The sequence below is a fragment of the Ornithodoros turicata genome, unplaced genomic scaffold, assembly GCF_037126465.1.
Source record: "Ornithodoros turicata isolate Travis unplaced genomic scaffold, ASM3712646v1 ctg00000917.1, whole genome shotgun sequence".
Classification (NCBI taxonomy): domain Eukaryota; kingdom Metazoa; phylum Arthropoda; class Arachnida; order Ixodida; family Argasidae; genus Ornithodoros; species Ornithodoros turicata.
Genome location: NW_026999419.1, coordinates 249,482 through 268,871, shown reverse-complemented (window position 1 = coordinate 268,871; position 19,390 = coordinate 249,482). Strand labels below are relative to the sequence as shown.

The 19,390-nt window shown below is 46.6% G+C and overlaps 1 protein-coding gene across 1 annotated transcript; it reads left to right on the top strand.

Moving 5' to 3' along the window:
- The first annotated feature begins 597 nt into the window (after nucleotides 1-597).
- Nucleotides 598-12,020, top strand: LOC135375740 (uncharacterized). Its single transcript, XM_064608395.1, has 9 exons — nucleotides 598-691; nucleotides 1,098-1,107; nucleotides 5,980-6,009; nucleotides 6,069-6,184; nucleotides 8,252-8,281; nucleotides 8,335-8,376; nucleotides 11,532-11,564; nucleotides 11,621-11,647; nucleotides 11,867-12,020. The coding sequence occupies exons 1-9, from the start codon at nucleotides 658-660 to the stop codon at nucleotides 11,938-11,940; spliced, it is 396 nt and encodes a 131-aa protein (XP_064464465.1). The 5' UTR covers nucleotides 598-657; the 3' UTR covers nucleotides 11,941-12,020.
- The last annotated feature ends 7,370 nt before the right edge of the window (nucleotides 12,021-19,390 follow it).

Below are 19,390 nucleotides of genomic sequence, written 5' to 3'. Positions count from 1 at the left end.
CACAACAAAAAGGGTGACAAAGCGGGGTCAGCGTCTCCTCTTACTCACGGTAGTCCGGATAACTGAAGCTGGATTACAAGAATTTTCGACTTTCGTTCCCTGGAATTCTTGTCCGAGTCCGGAAGCTGAAGTCCGGATAAACGAGAACAAAATACATGGAGGAAAATCCGTTCCCATGCTTTTTGTCCGGATATCGGGGGATCCGGATAAATGAAGTCCGGATAAACGGGGGTCGACTGTAATACTTTACAGCGAGGTGTGGACATCAGGTGACATCCCCCTCCCCGTCTGGAAACATGCTAGGATCATCCCCATGCCAATGCAAACGGGCCTGTACGGAAAAGAAGCAAAGTATCGGAAAAGTTTAGAGCCGTCGTCTCCTAACGGAGGGCGGCGCCCCCGATTAGCGTCCCTGAGCGACCCCTCCCGACCCTAATTAAGTTGTTCCATTGTATTCCACTGGAGTTCCCTGCCAGAGAGAGTATTGAGAGACCGTGCTATTACTCACCCTTTTGCTGTTTTCGGAGTGATCGACGCATGTTACAGTCAGCACCATCGTAATCGACATCAAAGTGGAATCATCATCATCATCATCATACATCCGGTTACGAAGTCTGCCATTCCGTTCTTGCACAGAAGACATTCATCTGCCTACAGATGGCTAGTTCAACGTATTCCGGTGGTGATGCAGGTAAAGAATCTGCCTTTAAGTCATTGAGGAAGGAATGCTGAGGAGAGGATAGAGATATGAACCTTCGACTTGCGGCCTTTGCAATCCCAGCCAATCTATTGCCTACTGCAACCTTCCCGCATAGTTGTCAGTGAATTTTCTAGACAACATAGCTTAAGAAGAAGCTGTACCACGACTGTCTTCTCAAGTAGGTATTGCTTCACTATAAGTTGCAGCCTGCAACTTATTTCTGCCTTCACGTAGTGTTTAATTGATCCTAGATCGCGTATTTAGCATGCTGTCCATGGCCGGATCCCCTCCTGAGAAAAATCCTGGACCCGCTCTTGCTCTTAGCATTGCTTCCTCCATGACTGACACATACAATGCACTTCTTCTAGGCCGTAACATTGCCGCGGTACTTTTCCAGGCGAACAAGAGTAAGTCTGAACAACATAATACGGTAAAGAAATTAGGTGATATTGGATCTCTTAGTGTGACCTCGGGAAAAACTCCTTGAACAGCGGCAGGGAAGTAACTTGATACGAACCACCAGTCGTGGCACGATATTTATCTGTGGCTTTTTGACGAACAGTATACTCAAATGTTCATGGCGCCACATGGATGTTCAACAGCATGGATGACTGCCGACACGCTTGCATTCCTCCATTCTGGAGTGTAGTTCCTACTATTGCGGGGGTGACCCACTTGTTTTCGACCAGTCTAGTGTTCATGCAGTGTATGCGAAGTCCTTACCGTAGCAGGAAGGTTCCCAAAGCGTGACGACTATGGAAGAATAGAAAATGAAAGATACAATGCTGAGCTTTCTTCGCTTTCTCTGTTGCCATCCCCGCTGTAATTGCTTCCAGTGGCACCGCTCAACATATCATGGCCGAAGGAATATACAGGCTGCATAAAAAAGAAAGAAGAAACACCAATCGCGACACTACGCGTGCTTCTGTACAGTTGCTTTACTGCTGTCGTCTGTATGTAGAACACTAGTCCCATAGAACAACACAATCCTGTGGTGCGTTTTTCGTACCCAGGGCAGCCACGAATGTGTACACAGGAAGCTCTTTAGTATTATGTGAGTTTTTACACAGCTCCGACGACAGATAAAATCAAACCAAAACCGAACCTCAAACAAATGTCAGTGTCTCCCAAGAGTTCCGCAGCCTTCCGTTTCCGAATGCCTCAAATGTGAACAGAACGGGAATTAATGAGGTAGTTTTTTTTCTTCTTGATATTCTTCTCAGTCTCACTCTCTTGCCTAATTAGTATTTAATAAAACCGAATTTAATAGTATTTCTAAAAGTGTCTCGCGAAAAATTTACCGCTATAAAACTGAACAAAGGTATGAAGCTGGGGTAGTTGTTAAGTGTCCCTAATGTGCAAGCGAACAAGAACGACACGAACGGAAGAACGCGAACGCAGCCCATTGTTTCACCAACAAAAGCTTTTTCAGGGTAATAAAAGTGAGTCCTGTTTTCCAGTTCGCAACACAGAGAAATGAAGTGTTTTGCTGCGAAGAAAATTCTATTGAGCAAAACTGATACAGCATCGCTCGAAGCCCTAGAACGAATTTCGTCTTCAAGATCTGAGTGGCTGGTCTATGGAAGCGGGAAATCAATGACGAAAGCAAAACAACAAGAAAGATAGCGTACAACGGGCTATCTGTGCCCGTCTTCTTCGAGCTCTACAGTTACCTATGTGTCTATTTATCTTCTTCGATGGCCGCAGATATCTTTGTATTTACTCATACCTGGGTGGCATAAACAGCTCTCAGACGCCAGAACTTGTAATGTCGTTTGGTGGGATGGCTGTGGCATCATTTCCATTCTGTTTTGATTTTGTCACTGATTGTCCTACCTTCTACGTAAAAACAGCGCAGAGACGGGACACGAAGAAGAAACAATTGCACACACAGAGCGCTGACTAGCAACTGAAGCTTTACTTCCCGAAGGGGGCAAAACCGAAAAGGAGAGAGGAGACCATGAAAGGACAATCAAGAACACTCTTGAAGATAACTAATCTCTTTGTACTAATCTCTTTGTACAGGTCCACTGACGGCTTGCTGACACATCTTTCACCTCTATTATGAATTTGTGCTCCTTCGTAAATTTCCCTGGCGAGCCTGTCGGAGTAGCTCCTAAGTTACACGTGTGTCTTCCAATCGAGGTCGGCATCCGCAATCGCGACAGTGCATGGCCAGGTTGCTGCCTGTGTGAGTCTGCAGGGAGGATGAGTGTTCGCGAAGCCTGACATTCAGACACCGTCCTGTCTGCCCCACATATGACTTCCCGCACGTCAGAGGAATGTCATAAATAACATTACACTTGCACTGGACGAAAGGCTTTACATGCTTTTTGTTGTATCCGGAAGCAACGGCTTCCTCACTGTTGACGCGCCGACACAACCCGCCTAACTTGTTAGGTGCAGTGAATACAACGCTTTCTTTATGTTGTGGGAAACGGCGTGGATATATGGAATGGCCGCTATCCTGGATGGGTGATCATGCCTGGGAGCCTCTTCGTGTTTCTTGTGCAACTTCCCGAGGAGAACCTCAGCAAAGCCTCTTATCAGCTGAACGGGAAAGCCCGCGGCCTCAAGCCTCAAAACTTGTGACTGGGGGCTCCGCTGAACTTGATGTGAGCGTGAGCGTTTCACTGCGTTTTCCATTGCCGATAGTGCAATACTGCGTTTGACCAGCTTGGAGTGGGACGACAAAAACGGCAAAGGGCCCTTCTTAGAGCGTGGAGCGTATGTCCAGCACAGGTGGTCAGTCTCGATGGCGAGTTCAAGGTCTAGGAATCTTAGTCGATGTTCCACTGGTAACTCCCTCGTGAGTGCGAAAGGTGAGAGCGTGCGCTGGAAGATGCGAGATATGTGGCCTGTGCGCTCGTCCACGGGCACGTTCTCAGTGTCAGACGATCAAGTAATCGTCAACGAACCGGAAAATCCTGGAGACTCCCATATCGCGGAGGGCACGTTCAAGCCGCCTGTCGTATCTTGCCAGCAGCAAGTTGCTGAGCACGGGGGCAACGCATGACCCAATGCAAACTCCGGCTCTTTGTGAGTACACTCCTCCCAAAACCTCGACCACAGTTGATTGAAGGTACAGTCTGAGGACTGCTAGGAAGGTGGAGACATCAACTCCAACTTCATTTTGAAACCGAACGGTTCCGTAACGTTCGACTCCTTCACTAACATCTTCGACGAGCTCGTCTTGAGGCAGGGAATAATACAGGTCCTTGACATCAAGTGAGAACACGCTATGCGATCCTGGCTTTACACACTGGAGGAAGTCGGAAACGTCTTGCCCAACTTGCCCAAATCTCCGCCTTAACTCAGTTAATTTCTTGTACATTGGGCTCTTCTTCTCAGTGTTCTTCTTTTCAATGTCCTCTCCTGAATGTCACATCGTGTAATCAGCTTCTTGTCGCCTCCATGTGTCGAGCTCGGACCTTATCGTACTGCATCAAGCGTTCCGTGTTGCCTCAGGACCACTGCCTCTTGGTCGGGCCCTTCCCACCGTCGTCGTCCCATGCATCAAGACTTTATCGCATCCTTCACTCTGAGACTTGTCGGCAGGTACGCCTACTCAAGGATTTTCTCCTAGCTGCGTGCACCCGGGGATGCCCCCCTGGCATGTGGCAACGTCGGTTTCACAACGAACACAGGGCGTGCGTGCAAGTTTCTGATTCTCCCCAACCTCCCAAAGAAATTGAATGTTCAGCCCCCAGCAGGATAAGAGGTGGTTGTGCTTGACGGGGCAGACTTGCCTCGAGAATGTGGACGAGTTCTCAAGCTAGGGCCCAAGTTTTGTGCTCCCGTAAAGCCCAACAAGACGGAATTCCTGTCCCTGCTCAGGAAGAGCGCCGTGAAGGCTCATCCCCAGGCGTTGCCCCCGTGCTCAGCAACTTGCTGCTGGCAAGATACGACAGGCGGCTTGAACGTGCCCTCCGCGATATAGGAGTCTCCAGGATTTTCCGGTTCGTTGACGATTACTTGATCGTCTTTGACACTGAGAACGTGCCCGTGGACGAGCGCACAGGCCACATAACTCGCATCTTCCAGCGCACCCTCTCACATTTCACACTCACGAGGGAGTTACCAGTGGAACATCGACTAAGATTCCTAGACCTTGAACTCGCCATCGAGACTGACCACCTGTGCTGGACATACGCCCCACGCTCTAAGAAGGGCCTTTTGCCGTCTTCGTCGGTCCACTCCAAGCTGGTCAAACGCAGTATTGCACTATAGGCAATGGAAAACGCCGTGTAACGCTCATGCTCACATCAAGTTCAGCGGAGCCTCCAGTCACAAGTTTTGAGGCTTGAGGCCGCGGGCTTTCCCGTTCAGCTGATAAGAGCCTTAGCTGAGGTTCTCCTCGGGAAGTTGCACAAGAAACACGAAGAGGCTCCCAGGCATGATCGCCCATCCAGGAGAGCGGCCATTCCATATATCCACGCCGTTTCCCACAACATAAAGAAAGTTGCACAGCGTGTCGGCGTTAGCGTTGTATTCACTGCACCTAACAAGTTAGGCGGGTTGTGTCGGCGCGTCAACAGTGAGGAAGCCGTTGCTTCCAGATGGAACAAATAACATGTAAGGCCTTTCGTCCAGTGCAAGTGTAATGTTATTTATGACATTCCTCTGACATGCGGAAAGTCATATGTGGGGCAGACAGGACGGTGTCTGAATGCCAGGCTGCGCGAACACTCATCCTCCCTGCAGACCCACACAGGCAGCAACCTGGCCATGCACTGTCGCGATTGCGGATGCCGACCTCGTTTGGAAGACACACGTGTACTTAGGAGCTATTCGTACAGGCTCGCCAGGGAAATTTACGAAGGAGCACAAATTCATAATAGAGGTGAAAGATGTGTCAGCAAGCCGTCAGTGGACCTATTGTACAAAGAGATTAGTTATCTTCAAAAGTGTTGTTGATTGTCCTCCTTTCATGTTCTCCTCTCTCCTCTTCCGTTTTGCCCCCTTTGGGAAGTAAAGCTTCCGTTGCAAATCAGCGCTCTGTGTGTGCACTTGTTTCTTCTTCGTGTCCCGTCTCTGCGCTGATTTTACGTAGTTATGTACTTGCCCAAATCTCCGCCTGTCCTACCTTCCATACTGCAGCCATTCAGGCCTTCTTCTCCTCCCGAGGCCAAAATCCATATTCGGGCTTTAACAATCAAAATCCTAATGCGGAGTTTGCTACAGTGATGCTAATGCCGCCTTCCGTGGCTTCTCTGTGGTAACGGTTGTCCTCCATTTTTCGTGAAGGCATCGTTTCTTTTTATTCGTATAATTATCAGGTCCGATGAGTCATCCGGAGAAGAAAGTGGGTGAGCAACGTTGCCCATGGAGACTACGTGCGGAGGATTCCAATCTGGCTGACATGCAGGAGCCATGCCTCGGAACCGATGCACAACCCCGTGCTGCGACTGGCGCTCAGCCTGCTCTGCTTAGCGTTCCTCTTCACAGTCTTCGTGTTGGGCATAGTCATCCTCATCGTCAGAAGTTACTGCTCAACAGATACTCCCTTAGTTAGCGCGTCACACGCTTCAAATATTTCATCTCATGTTATAATGATTCTGCTATAGCCGTCGATAGACGATTTAGCGTGTATTCTGCGGCATGTGATCTAGCAACGAATTTTCCGCCATACTATAATACGTTCGACCAATCTGTGTGCTTACTATACCAGTCACTTAACTGCAAGTACTCATTTCAACTTTCTAATAATGAGATACTATGCAGAATAAACGGATGCCGTCGCAAGGTAACAGTGTTGATGCCGCTTCTGCCCTCTGATACTGTTTCAAGTGCGTGCACTGTAAAACAACTTCACTGCACCACACGCTCTATGCGGAGCAACATTCTGGATGTTGTTGTTATCTCAGCTGATTGCTGAAGAGGGAAGCGCACAGCCTATATTTTACAAATGTTGAATTCCAATGACAAATTTGGAGCAGTTAGCCGGCTCCACGTGGGAGCGCACCGCTCCGGCCAACAGCACACGATCTGTGTCTGCGTTTGGAACACTCGTGTACCCATTAGAGCGACCGGGAGTGATAGGGGCGCTCGCCCACGACTCGACGCAGCTGTGACCGGATAAGGCAGCCGCAGAAAGTAAAAAAGGCAAAGAAATAGCCACCCAGTCTCTTCATCTAAGCGTCAAAAAAAGCTAGCATGCGAGGCGAAATACCAGCAGGCATGGATACGGCACCTACAGCGGGAACTTCCGCCATGTTAGCCAAGGCGAAGGGAGAGAAGTGGCAGGAAGCGGAAGCACATGCCGTGTGACGCGAGAGTTCTGCTGAAATCTGCCGATTTTGGCGGAGCAGTCGGCGTTGCTTCGTGGAGCGACATTGTCCCCGAGGCCAAGAACTGCCATTGGAAGACTCAGACTCTGCTCCCAGTCTGCCAACAGAACGCAATACACGATTCCAGAAAATCCGAGTGCTCCTTGCGCACGCGTTGCATCCTGGGAGTTTACTGAAATTGGGATGGGAGATCTGACCTTCACGTTTCGTCTTAGCTAGACATTGACTCCTCGAGGAAAATCAGCCGAGAGAAGGAGAATTCAAAACTGTTTGGAAGACTTCTCCTCCTTTCTGATAAGCAAGTTCCCATAGTTCAAAGCGGCGGTAAGCTCTACGGGATTTTCTGAAATCGTCTATTGCTCCAGACAGAGCAGCCAGACAATGCTCCGGAAGTGTACCCAATCAGATCAGCCATTGGAACTAAACATAAGTGTCACTAGAGTGCCTCTATCGCGTGTACTTAGCAAATCAGGAAACAGAGCAATATCATACGCTATGCCACTAGGTCAGCTGTCTCCGCAGCTCCCCACTTCCCTCTTTCCCCTATTGCCCGTGAGCGACCTCATTGGTACCTCTCCCAAATAAGGGGGTAACATTTCAAGGTGAGGCGCACGTGGCTTCTTCGGTTGACCCACGCTTGTCTACTAGTGCCCCCTTATTGCTGCCTTGTGAGTGGACAGACACTTCGTCACGTCACCTCTCCAAACTTTACCCTCTCCCCTGCGCAGAGACGAACTTGCGCAGCGTATTGTTTTTGGCTTGAAGCGTGCATGTCATGCAGTGAAGTTCTGTAGACTTCAGACGAACAACTCCTGAAATCCACCGACGGAGATATAGCACCGTTCGTGAACAGCACTTTGAACGGCGCACTTTATGAGACGAGCATTTTGCTTCATACTCGATATCAGAGAAGGTTAGGAAAGATATGGTGCATTTCAGGGTGGGGGGAGACAGGAAAGCGAATTTGTGTTATCCTAACCTCAGGAGCGCGTTTCCGCGGTACAAAGTGACTTGCACGGGTCACTGTAGTATGTTTGTGTAGCATTACCGTTTCTTTAAATATTTGAAGCATCTCCTATATTTAAAAGTGCTGACGTAGAGCACCACTCGTGTACAGAGAAAGGCAGACATGTAATATAGGAAAGTAACGAAGAAAGGCGATTTTCGTGGGTTTGTCATGTTACCTATAATCATGACTTTTGTGCAGTACATGGTGTAGTTGATGTAGCTCCAACGACTTCTTCCTTTCCCTCTGTAATAGGTATCACCGGAAAGAAAGTAAAACCAATAGGTAAGGCAGTCCTCTGATTTTGTCCTCCATCTAATGCTGTGATTCATGTACAGAGGAGAATGTGACAGACGTTGCCGACATCGAGTTAGAAACGAGTAAGTCTCCTTCCTTATATGAGATTCGTTGTGTGACCACACAGAAACGCTCAGGGGTTCGAGCACAAAAGCGTCTGAACGTAATTATCTCATGAAGAATTTCAGTGAACGTGTCATTTGCATTTTGATTGTAGCGGAAAAATATATGAACGAGAGATTAGCCGAGGCAGGCTAAAACATGGACGACACAAACAGGTGTTGGGAAGACAGTCATGTGCCCAACTGTATCTTTAATGATCGTTTTAGGCACGGGCGTGAGTGAGGTGTGTTGTGAAAAAGTGACGATTACAGACAAGTGCCCAACTGAATCTTTAATGATCGTGTTAGGCACGGGCGCGGGATGTGTCGTGAAAAAGTGACGATTCTGATAGCAGATATCCTACAGAGCCCCCCCCCCCCCCCCCCCTGCTCAGCTGAGTGGTCGCAATGATGGACTGCCCGGACTGGGGAAGCCCAATGAACGCGAAGTGACGATGTTGCTGGTGGCGGTGATGCAGTTGAGGAAGGCTGCGCGGGAGACCCTGATGGCAGGAGAGGAACTTGAGATTTATGCACTGGGGGGTCTTCGAGAAAGGCAGGCTTGAGCCGGTCAAAAGAAATGGTGTCGGGGCGACCTAAAGTGTCTACGGCGAAGTGTTTGGTCGGCTGCTGAAGGACGCGAGAGGGCCCGGTGTATGGCGGCTGCAGACTCTTGCGCGCACCGTCATGTCGCGCAAATGAAAACATGGCTTGATGTGTGAATGTCGGGGTGCATGAATGAAGGGCGGGTTGTGCAAGACCGTGGAGGACGAAGGCGCAGGTCTTGCATGAGAGCGCGTAGACGGTCGACGTATGAAGACAGGTCGAATTCAACAGCTGGTGGGGTGTGGCGAAGAACTCATCAGGAATTCGAAGGCACCGTACACGAGTTCCGCCGACGAACAGCGAAGGTCTTGCTTTACGTTGGTGCGTATGGAGAGAAGCAAGATACGTAAGACCTCCGTCCAAGGAGAGTGGGAGTGGGCTTTCAGAGCAGACTTCAGATGACGATGCAGGCGCTCGACAATACCATCAGCTGAAGGATGATATGTAGCGGTTTGTGCGTGATGGGAACCGAGCAAACGCGTGAAGTCTGCGAACAGAACAGATTCACACTGACGACTTCAGTTCATTGTTATGGTGGTGGGGACGCCAAAACGGGCGACCCAGGTGTGCATAAAGGCAGTAGCGACTGTGAACGCGGCGGCATCTGGGATTGGGACGAACCTCTGCCACCGTGAGAACCGGTCAGTGATGATCAGAGGAGATATAGCACCGTTCGTGAACAGCACTTTGAACGGCGCACTTTATGAGACGAGCATTTTGCTTCATACTCGATATCAGAGAAGGTTAGGAAAGATATGGTGCATTTCAGGGTGGGAGGAGACAGGAAAGCGAATTTGTGTTAGCCCAACCTCAGGAGCGCGTTTCCGCGGTGCAAAGTGACTTGCACGAGTCACTGTAGTATGTTTGTGCAGCGACGGACGACTATAATTAGCTAAAATTCATTAATTAACTTTTTTGTGAGCCAAAAAGACGCTCTTTCACTCCCATGTCCACCAATGAATTACGTCCTTTTGCGCTTCGCCGCGACCAGCCGCGACAAAAATACGTAAACCGAAACCAATTAATTACTGCAACAAATGACCCGCATCGGTAGCAGATCTTTCTCTAGAAGGTGTCCACTGAAGGTCCCAAAAGGGGTAGTACCCACTTTAATGCCGCAGGAGCCCTGCTTTAGAAGTTAGCTTTTTTCACGAAACTCATTTGAATTTTTATTTAAATAATGAGCGCCTCACGCTCATTCACGCGGTGCGCATCTTGTAGGCGGTATCAGACAGGTACCTGTAAAAAGAAAATTAATCGATTGGTGCACCGGTTCGCGAATTATTTAGCCCGGGGATTTAACTGAAACACCCGGTATGTTGTACCATATTAAACCTTGTTGCTCTTTATGCCATCTACCTCATCAGACATCCTTTTTAGAAACCAGTCCCGATCTCAAGGAACACATCGTGGAGAGGGAGAAAGAACATTTACTGATATCGTTGTCTGCCGTGATTTGTTGAAAACGGGAGGCGTACGCCTTTTTTTGTGACAATTATGAACAGCATAAGTGTCACAAAAAGGCGTACACCTACCGTTTTCAAAAAAAACGGGGCAGATAACGATATCATTTGACATGATGATTGGCTAGGAGCGTGCTATGCGGTGAAGCTCATTTTTAAGAGCGTAGTCAGCCATTTTAGCGCTCTATACAGGGTGTTTCAGTTAAATCCCCGGGCTAAATAATTCGCGAACCGGTGCACCAATCGAATAACTTTCTTTTTTACAAGTATCTGTCCAATACCGCCTACAAGATGCGCACCGCGTGAATGAGCGGGAGGCGCTCATTATTTAAATAAAAATGCAAATGAGTTTCGTAAAAAAGCGTAACTTCTAAAGCAGGGCGCTGTCGGTATTAAAATGGGTACTACCCATTTTGGGACCTTCAGTGGACACCTTTCAGAGAAAAATCTGCCACCGAAGCGGGTCATTTGTTGCAGTAATTAATTGGATTCGGTTTACGTATTTTTGTCGCGGCTGGTCGCGGCGAAGCGCAAAAGGACGTAATTCATTGGTGTAATTCATTGGTGTAAGGACGTAATTCATTGATGGATAAGGGAGTGAAAGAGCGTCTTTTTGCGCTTCGCCGCGACCAGCCGCGACAAAAATACGTAAACCGAAACCAATTAATTACTGCAACAAATGACCCGCTTCGGTGGCAGATTTTTCTCTGAAAGGTGTCCACTGAAGGTCCCAAAAGGGGTAGTACCCATTTTAATACCGACAGCGCCCTGCTTTAGAAGTTACGCTTTTTTTACGAAACTCATTTGCATTTTTATTTAAATAATGAGCGCCTCCCGCTCATTCACGCGGTGCGCATCTTGTAGGCGGTATTGGACAGATACTTGTAAAAAAGAAAGTTATTCGATTGGTGCACCGGTTCGCGAATTATTTAGCCCGGGGATTTAACTGAAACACCCTGTATATACTGATTGACATGAGGGGGACTGTTCTGCTTATTTGATTTTCCAATAACACTGCATTTTATATATTTAACTGCTGTAAAAAGATGTTTCTTGTTTATCCTTCAGCTGTCAGACACAACGATACGGATCTGGACATAAGTATGGCCCATTTTCCTCGTTCACCAGTGCAGTGTTATAAGCAGTGACAATTTCAGATACTACTGCTCAATGGCCTTTCGAACGTAAGAAACTGATGTTACGCCTGATGGGGCCCACTTGCACAACCGTTGAGGATATTCCTCAGTGGGCTTAATTCAGTAGTGCTTCGTGCACGCGCTTCTGTTCTCAACACTGCTCGTGCTTAGAGTACTGCCAAAACTACTGAGGGCGGAACTGAGGAATTTCGTCCACGTTCGTGCGGGCGGGCCCTGACGTAGTCATACCTAACGCTTTACTTTCAGTTTTCCCCTTGAACTGGAGCTACTTCGGGCTGTCGCCAATGAACGCCAGCGCTCCGCACTTGATCGTGATATGATGTCACCTTCGACTGTTGTTGGCAGAGCATAATGTTACAAATGTGTACAAAGCGTACTCATAAACCCTTTCATAAGCACATCAGAAGAGTGATTTATCGTAAAGGCGCACACCTCACATAGCGCGTCGTTGTTCTTGTTCTAGTTCTAGTTCCAGTCTAGTTCAGCCTAATTAGGCTGATTTGCATAGTGAAATCTGATACTTCTCGCTTCACAGGGTGTTTAATGAGGACGGTGGATTTGAATAATGACTGGCTCAAATTCTGCAATCTCGTATTTCTCAGAAAAAACCTAAGTAATAAGTTAATTAATGAATTTTAGCTAATTATAGTCGTCCAGTAGTTGTAAACGCTGTCGTACAGGATGTTCGCCTGGCCGTATAACTCACCTGCTCAAACGGCATCTATTTTGCTCTGCTAGTTTTTAGATAAAAATTCTGTAAGGAATAAAATATCCTGTATATGTTAGGCAAGTCTTCCTTCTTTTGTGCTCCTAACGAAGCAGCTTTATTTTATCGTGTCATCCCCTAGAAACTTTTGTCATGTAATTGTATTATGTAATCAAAGCATTGCTTGCATACCAAGAACAAGGAAACACATTGCATATGTTAAGTTTCTTTACTGCATATTTCGAAGATTTTTAATGCATATTTCCAGGCATATTTCAGGAGTTTTTAGTGCATCTTTAACCGCGAATGATATCGTTATCTGCCCTGATTTGTTGAAAACGGGAGGCGTACGCCTTTTTTGTGACACTTATGCTGTTCATAATTGTCACAAAAAAGGCGCACGCCTCCCGTTTTCAACAAATCGGGGCAGATAACGATATAATTCCAGGTTATAGATGGCTAGGAACGTGCTATGCGGTGAAGTTCATTTTTAAGAGTGTAGGTGCGAACAGAACACCGATTAATAATTCGATACATTTTCCTGAAATATGACGCGGGAAGATATTGTGCACATAGTGAAACGTATGAAAAACAATAAAGCATCTCGATTATGATAGCATTAGACCTCGTGATATTAAGGAAAACATAGATGTCGTTTTACATTGTCCGCTTGTTCAACGGTATTTTCGAATCTGGTAAGATACCTGAAGGTCTTAAAGACAGCAGTACTAAGACCCATTTACAAGAAAGGGCAAAAGACCGTACTTTAAGTTATAGACCTCCGTGAGTACGCTATACTTTGTTGAAATAAGAGGAAATATTTATAATTGGTTTAGAAGTCATTTAGAAAACAGATGTCAATATCTGAATTAAATAGGCAATTTTTTAATTCAAAGTTAATTGTGTTACATAGTGTTCCGCAGGGCTCAGTGCTCAGGCCGCTCTTATTTATTATATACGCTAATGAGATTTCCAAGATGCCCTTGAAGGGCACATTATAATAAAGTTTGCTCCGTCTCGGCGCAACTGTTCAGTAAAAGAAATGCACCATTCAGTACTTGAAGATCCATCTATTTTGCGCTGGGTATGTCGTCATTAAGCTACGGAATAACGTTATATGAAAATTGTGCGCATACTTAAAATTCTCAGAAAATTGTGAGTCATTACATAAAATGTTATGAAACATATCGTCCCTTCCCACGGTTAAAATGATACAGCTCAGAATATACAGGGTGTCTACATAAGGGCTTTAGACATCCTGTTTTCACATCTATCATCTCTGGGCCGGCGGACGTTCTTGGTCATCTGTTGCTAAACCATCAAATGACTAATTAGCTAAAAATCTTTGATTAACTTTATAATTATATAAGCTACAAGGTCGCCCCAATCAGAACATCTGGTCCCTTCGGTCACCTGATACCGTTACCGTTTTCAGAACAAAAATTCGTTCGATAGATCGCCGCAAAAAATTCGTGAAGAACACCATTTTTACTTTATTTTGTTCATTGCGCGTCTTCGGAGGTGCGTCTTTCGTTCACCCCTAATGTGAGAGGGTGAAAGAATATCTCCTATGAAAGAACTTTTTAACTTATGAATATGTCCTATGAATGAAAGAACTATCGCCTCATGCGTCAAAGATGAGCTCGAATTTGGGGAAACAAAACAAAGAAATATTTTTGAATTTTTTTGCGTGCGATCTATCGATCGCATGTTCAACAGTTGCCGCCCCCGTCGATCCCGTCGTATGAATGTGTGTATGAGTGAGCAAAAATGCAAGAGTGAAAGGAGGGAGTGAGAGTGGCTGGTTTGTCCCTTCAGATGACGCACCCTGGAAGTCGCTGAGAAGGCGTGTTAGCTTAGCTCAATTGGTAGACCCCTGGACCGGCGATCCAGAAGATGTGGGTTCGACTCCTACAGCTGGCTAACCTTTTCAGTGACTTTCATCTTTCAAGGAAATTTGGTTTCAATATCTAAACTTCTAAACTTGCCGAATCAATATGTTCTCTTCTTTTTGTCACAAATAGAAAGCGCGTGTAGGGAAAGCGCGTGTAAAAACTGTCGTTCGCCTTAAAATTATATCAAGCAGCCAAACGAGGAAATTATCACTATTATTTCGATGCTGAAGCAAGCAAGGTAGCAAACAAAACAACAGGTATCTGAAACAACAGTGAGAAAAGAAACGCCGCTCATAGCCCCAGTTGCTTCGGGCCGCTAACACGTAATAAAAAAAATCGAAAAAATATGAAGAGGACAGGTTAGTTTTTTCTAGCTTTGCCGTATTACGCATTTGTCTCTCTCACTTCTTTCTTTTCCTTTTTTTTCTTCAGAAGTTACCGTCGCGCTTTCTGATATTGAAAGGAGTATGTCGGACAAATTCTTTTTTATAGCAAGAAGAAAAACAAAGGGAAGAGAGAGAAAACAAGCGATAGCAAATCGTGATGAAATTTACTTTTTTTTTTAGAAACTGATAAAATTACATGAGGCATATGTTGTTATCCTGCCTCAGTGTGAAGTATTCTCTGAAGGATCTGGAAAAACTTCCGTAAAACGTGCCTTCCGTCTACCAACGCCCTTGACTCTTGCCTTTGTGAAGGGATAGTATACTCTTGGGGTAGCCCAGGTCCGAAGGGCTATTTTGGGAGTACGGATTTTCTAGGGAACCTGTTTAGAGAAAGCAGGGTTCCTGCTGGCCGCTAACCGACAAGATAAGGATGGTGGCGCCGCGTAGTAGCGGCTGATTCGACGTGATGGGGAAGGGAAATGGTGGGACCGTAACCTTAAAGGGGCACAAAACAGGTCAACGAACATTCTCCAATTATTATGCCCAATGAAAGAACGTAGCTCACGATATCCAAATATGAAATTCTTTTGCTTCTAGCGAGCGTCTTTAACACGAAACAATGCCATTCAAAGAGCATAATCCGAGCGAGCCTCTCCTTATCCTTGGAGCCGGGTCACGTCACTATATTCGAACGTATAGCAACACTGCGCTGGAGGTGGGGAGATTTCGCTCTCCTAGCCAATGACGGACCCCACTGAGACAAGCTGCAGCTCGCGAGGGAACCGGTTGCGGGAACATCGCGGTGACCTCGCGGAGCAATTCAGCACAGAAAACATAGCGCGCATGTGAAATAGAATATTGCGGGGTTTTGGTACAGTTTGAACTGGCTACCTTGGATTGGACAAGTGGGAACGTGTTTAGAGTTGACCTCACATCTCGATATTACAACAAAATTAATGTATAAGCGTCCCGCATTCTAAATGGCTGACGATGCGCGACGTCAAAATGACGTGTCGCTATAGACCTCTACCTGTTTGTAAACAAATGACGTCATAGTGTTCGACAGCGCCGCAAGTTTGGTAGAGTTGAACTACGTTCAAATCTAGTGGCGAACAAGGTCGCGCCCGAAAGCCACGGTCTTGAGGGGATTACGATTGTCTCTGAAAGAGACGCGACGTTCGGTCCTACTTTTCTTTCAATAGGAGACAGCAAACAATTGCCAATCCGTGGAACCCAGCTCTCCCCTTCCGAGCTGTTTCGGTTTCGCTCTGTCTACCAACGTCATGATGACGTTTCTCGGGTAGAGGTTTGTTATCGCAGGGACATCGCAGGGCGGGGCATGAGGGCGAAAGAGTGCCGTGAATATTCAGTCGGTTTGGAGCCATTATTTACTTTTTTGCGACAACATTTTTTTGAAAACGTTCACCGTTGACAACGTATCACAATGTATTTAAAAAAGTGCGCCTCGTATACCTGTTTATTGCCCCTTTAAGTAGCCCACATTCACCACCTCCATCACTTCAACTATCACATTCTCCGGCCAGGTTGTCATTGTCATGTCATACATAGTGTAGGTAGTCAACCTCATAGCCCTGGCCACTCTCCTTTGTGGCTAATGGCCATTCTCCGTTGGAAGAACCAGTCGATAGCCGGTGCTCGACTCTAAATTGGATGGGCTATCCAGTGAATGAAGCTTTTTAAGGCGGTGCATCAGCACCGACGCTCTATGGGAATCCCCATACATTTTTCAACTCTCGTAGCGCCGCGAAAATTTGGCTAATCTCCGTGCAACTGCTTTTACATGGAAGAGGATGCTTAGATCTAGTGCATGATCGAAGCAGATGTTGCGTTTTAGACTCAGAAATTTTTATATCGTCGTCGAAAGGTTTGGGAAAAGCTATATTTCGAGATTCCGCTCGCTTACAAAATAGAGCCGCCCAAAATCGAAAATCTGGCTCGATCACGCACTAGAGAAACATATCAAGAACCAGTACCAACAAAAAGATTTCATCTATGCATAATGTAAAAAACCCCGAGACTAGGGAACACGAAGGGACAGACACAAACACGAAGTCTCAAGCCTGAAGTCTGAAGCATTGAGACTTCGTGTTTGTGTCTGTCCCTTCGGGTTCCCTAGTCTCGGGTTTTTTTACATTATGCATCATCTTCACCAGCTCGCTTGCTTCCTAGCCATTTTTTCATTTCATCTATGTTAAGCCGTTGACTCGGCACACGAGTTTTTGTAAGGTATTGTCACCCGTGGAGTACGTCCCTTCAGAATGGGAAGCGCAGTGCTGCCATCTATCATCGAGTGTGTCGTCACAGGCAACAACAATCTTACCGCTGGTGGGTGTGTTTATCGTCTCATTCAATGCATGGGGCGCGCGCGGGCCCTGCTGTGAAACGAAGCACGTGACGCTCAGGCCTGCGCTCGTAGCGCACCACGCGGACTCCTGCTGAACTATTTCATAAAATGCATTATTGGCAATTGCATTTATGTCAACCATTAGTCTTGCACGACATGTTTCCTTGTAGTCTTGTTGCCGCATTCTTCACCCACCACGCTGTATAGGTCACGTGACACATATGGTGGCCAGGTTCGCGGAGCGAGCCACTGTGTGCAAAGATCATGCCGAAGATATCTGAGTGCTACGTTGGACGGTCGCATGCACGCGCTTTGGCTAGACCGTCGCGCGCTGCTCGAGCGCCGATTTAACGGTGCGTCCTTGTGTCTATGCTTTTTCTGAGTCACCTATTGAGGTCTACCTATTGAGGTTACCTTAATTAAGGTACAGCTTAATACTTAACTTGGAAAATACCGTGACAAAATCATTCAGTACGAGCGAGTTACATTCGGAATATATTCTTGACGTAATCGCATCCGTGAAAAAACCGTCAACTACCGCTTGTCGGCTGCAACGAACACAGTGTAGATATGACTAGGAGCGTGGTCAAATTTTATTGCCTGACGCGGCTTCACTTTTTTGTGAAATCCTTGAACCGTAACAAGCCGGACCGCGAGAAGCGGCGGCAACTTAAAAAAAATGTCGAAATGTTACTTTGCACTAACTTCACTAGTACAGTCATGAGTTCATATCACAGGGTGTCCAGAATAACTATACAAGTGTCCTTTCATTTCAGAGCTAAAAAAATACTGACGTCTTTCCCGCGAGACTTGTGTTGCAAAGAAGGCAGATCTCACAATGAAGCATCTCTTTGCAACACAAGTCGTGTTGGAAAGAGTTTTCCTTTTGTAGCTGTGTTTCTGACAAAGCATTTCCATAGTTACGCTGGACACCATGTACATAAAAACGTGTTGTTGAGCCATATGAATAAGTTGTTGTTGAAGTATCTTTGTACGATTGTCAACATGTATAACAAAAGGTTGATTGGTCTCCATTGGTAGTTTTCCTGGATGTTGGCAATACACAAACGGGAGAGAATTGTGGATCATATGCCAAAAATACTTCTTTCTCTTTTTTTTTTGCAATATGCCGAGTAATAGTTAGAAGGATCTCTAATAGGAGTAACCCACAACCAATGGGAGGTCAGCAAGCTAGTAAGTCATTATACAATTTATGCGTTCAAATATTGTCAGGCTGTCAGGTAACACAGCAGATAGCCCTTGCCGTGAAGTATACTAGAGCACACTGTGAAGAAACACGTAGATCACCAGGGTAATTTCGTTTATTTATTTGTTGTATTTTTACAACTAACTAAACCTCCAACACGAAATATGGATTCACACAAATAAAGAAACTAAAAAATAACATAGCTTCTCGACCGGCCGGCCGTGCCCACGTGCAGAGCGCGAGCTTTGCCAAAACAGCGAGCGGCCCTTTCGATTGCGACATCCTGCCGTGCAATGACCACTAGAACGAGCGTACGAAGAGAAAGATGCGCGCTTTGGGTCTAGAAGCACGAGTGCTATCACGTGATGAATAGTTCCACTGGGATCTCTTAGGGGCGCCTCAATCACGGGCCTGAGAAGGTACAGCTGGCACCATCTACCGGCGATAACATCAGAGGTGGCCACGCGCAATCGCCGATAAACACACCCAGTCATTCTAGTCCCACCATACCGCTGGAAATGGGCGCGTTAAGCAGGCTCCCGAGCGCCATAACCCGGGTTTTAAGGGGAACGTACCCTTGGTGTCTCTACTTAATGGTGTTTGTGAGGCTATCCGGAAGCCGAGCGGCAGAGCCACTGAGCGCGCGCCACCTATCGAGCTTTCTTCTGTCGTCTGCTTTTAAGTAAACATGGCGGAGGGCGGGATAATTGAAACGGCAATTGCAATGTTACTTGACGACGACGATCTCGATGATTACTTCAGCCACTCTCGTCAAAAAATTGACATGCTCACTGTCATGGTGCAGCATGCCCAGGATATTCTCACCAAAGGTGAAAGAGCGGGTGGGGTTTTGGCATTCGTGCCTGTCTTGGATTTATCTCACCTATGTTACTGCAAACATTCTAGGCGGGGCGGATACGGAGTACGAGGTGCCAGTAACAAACGGAGTTGAAACGTTCGTATCCATGACAGTTCCACGTTTTACAGGCGACCAGTTCAGTCAGCATTTTCGTATGACGAGAGCCACAGTTGAGGTACGTAACAGCCAGCAGTTACACCAGAAACAGCAGTGGTGTTGAATGGAATAAAATGTCCCAAGTCTTGTATTTACACTAGATGTTTAGGAAGGTAGCATATTTTCAGATGCTTTCCAAAGAAACAGCTGCACAAATGAAAAGCTCATCATCATACAAAATACCACTTACGATTTT

Excerpts from the sequence above, each read along its gene's own strand:
- LOC135375740 (XM_064608395.1), top strand. The coding sequence starts at position 658 with ATGGCTAGTTCAACGTATTCCGGTGGTGATGCAG. Across the intron at positions 8,282-8,334 it reads AAAGAAAGTAAAACCAATAG|AGGAGAATGTGACAGACGTT; the intron begins GTAAGGCAGTCC and ends ATTCATGTACAG. Across the intron at positions 11,565-11,620 it reads CGATACGGATCTGGACATAA|ATACTACTGCTCAATGGCCT; the intron begins GTATGGCCCATT and ends TGACAATTTCAG.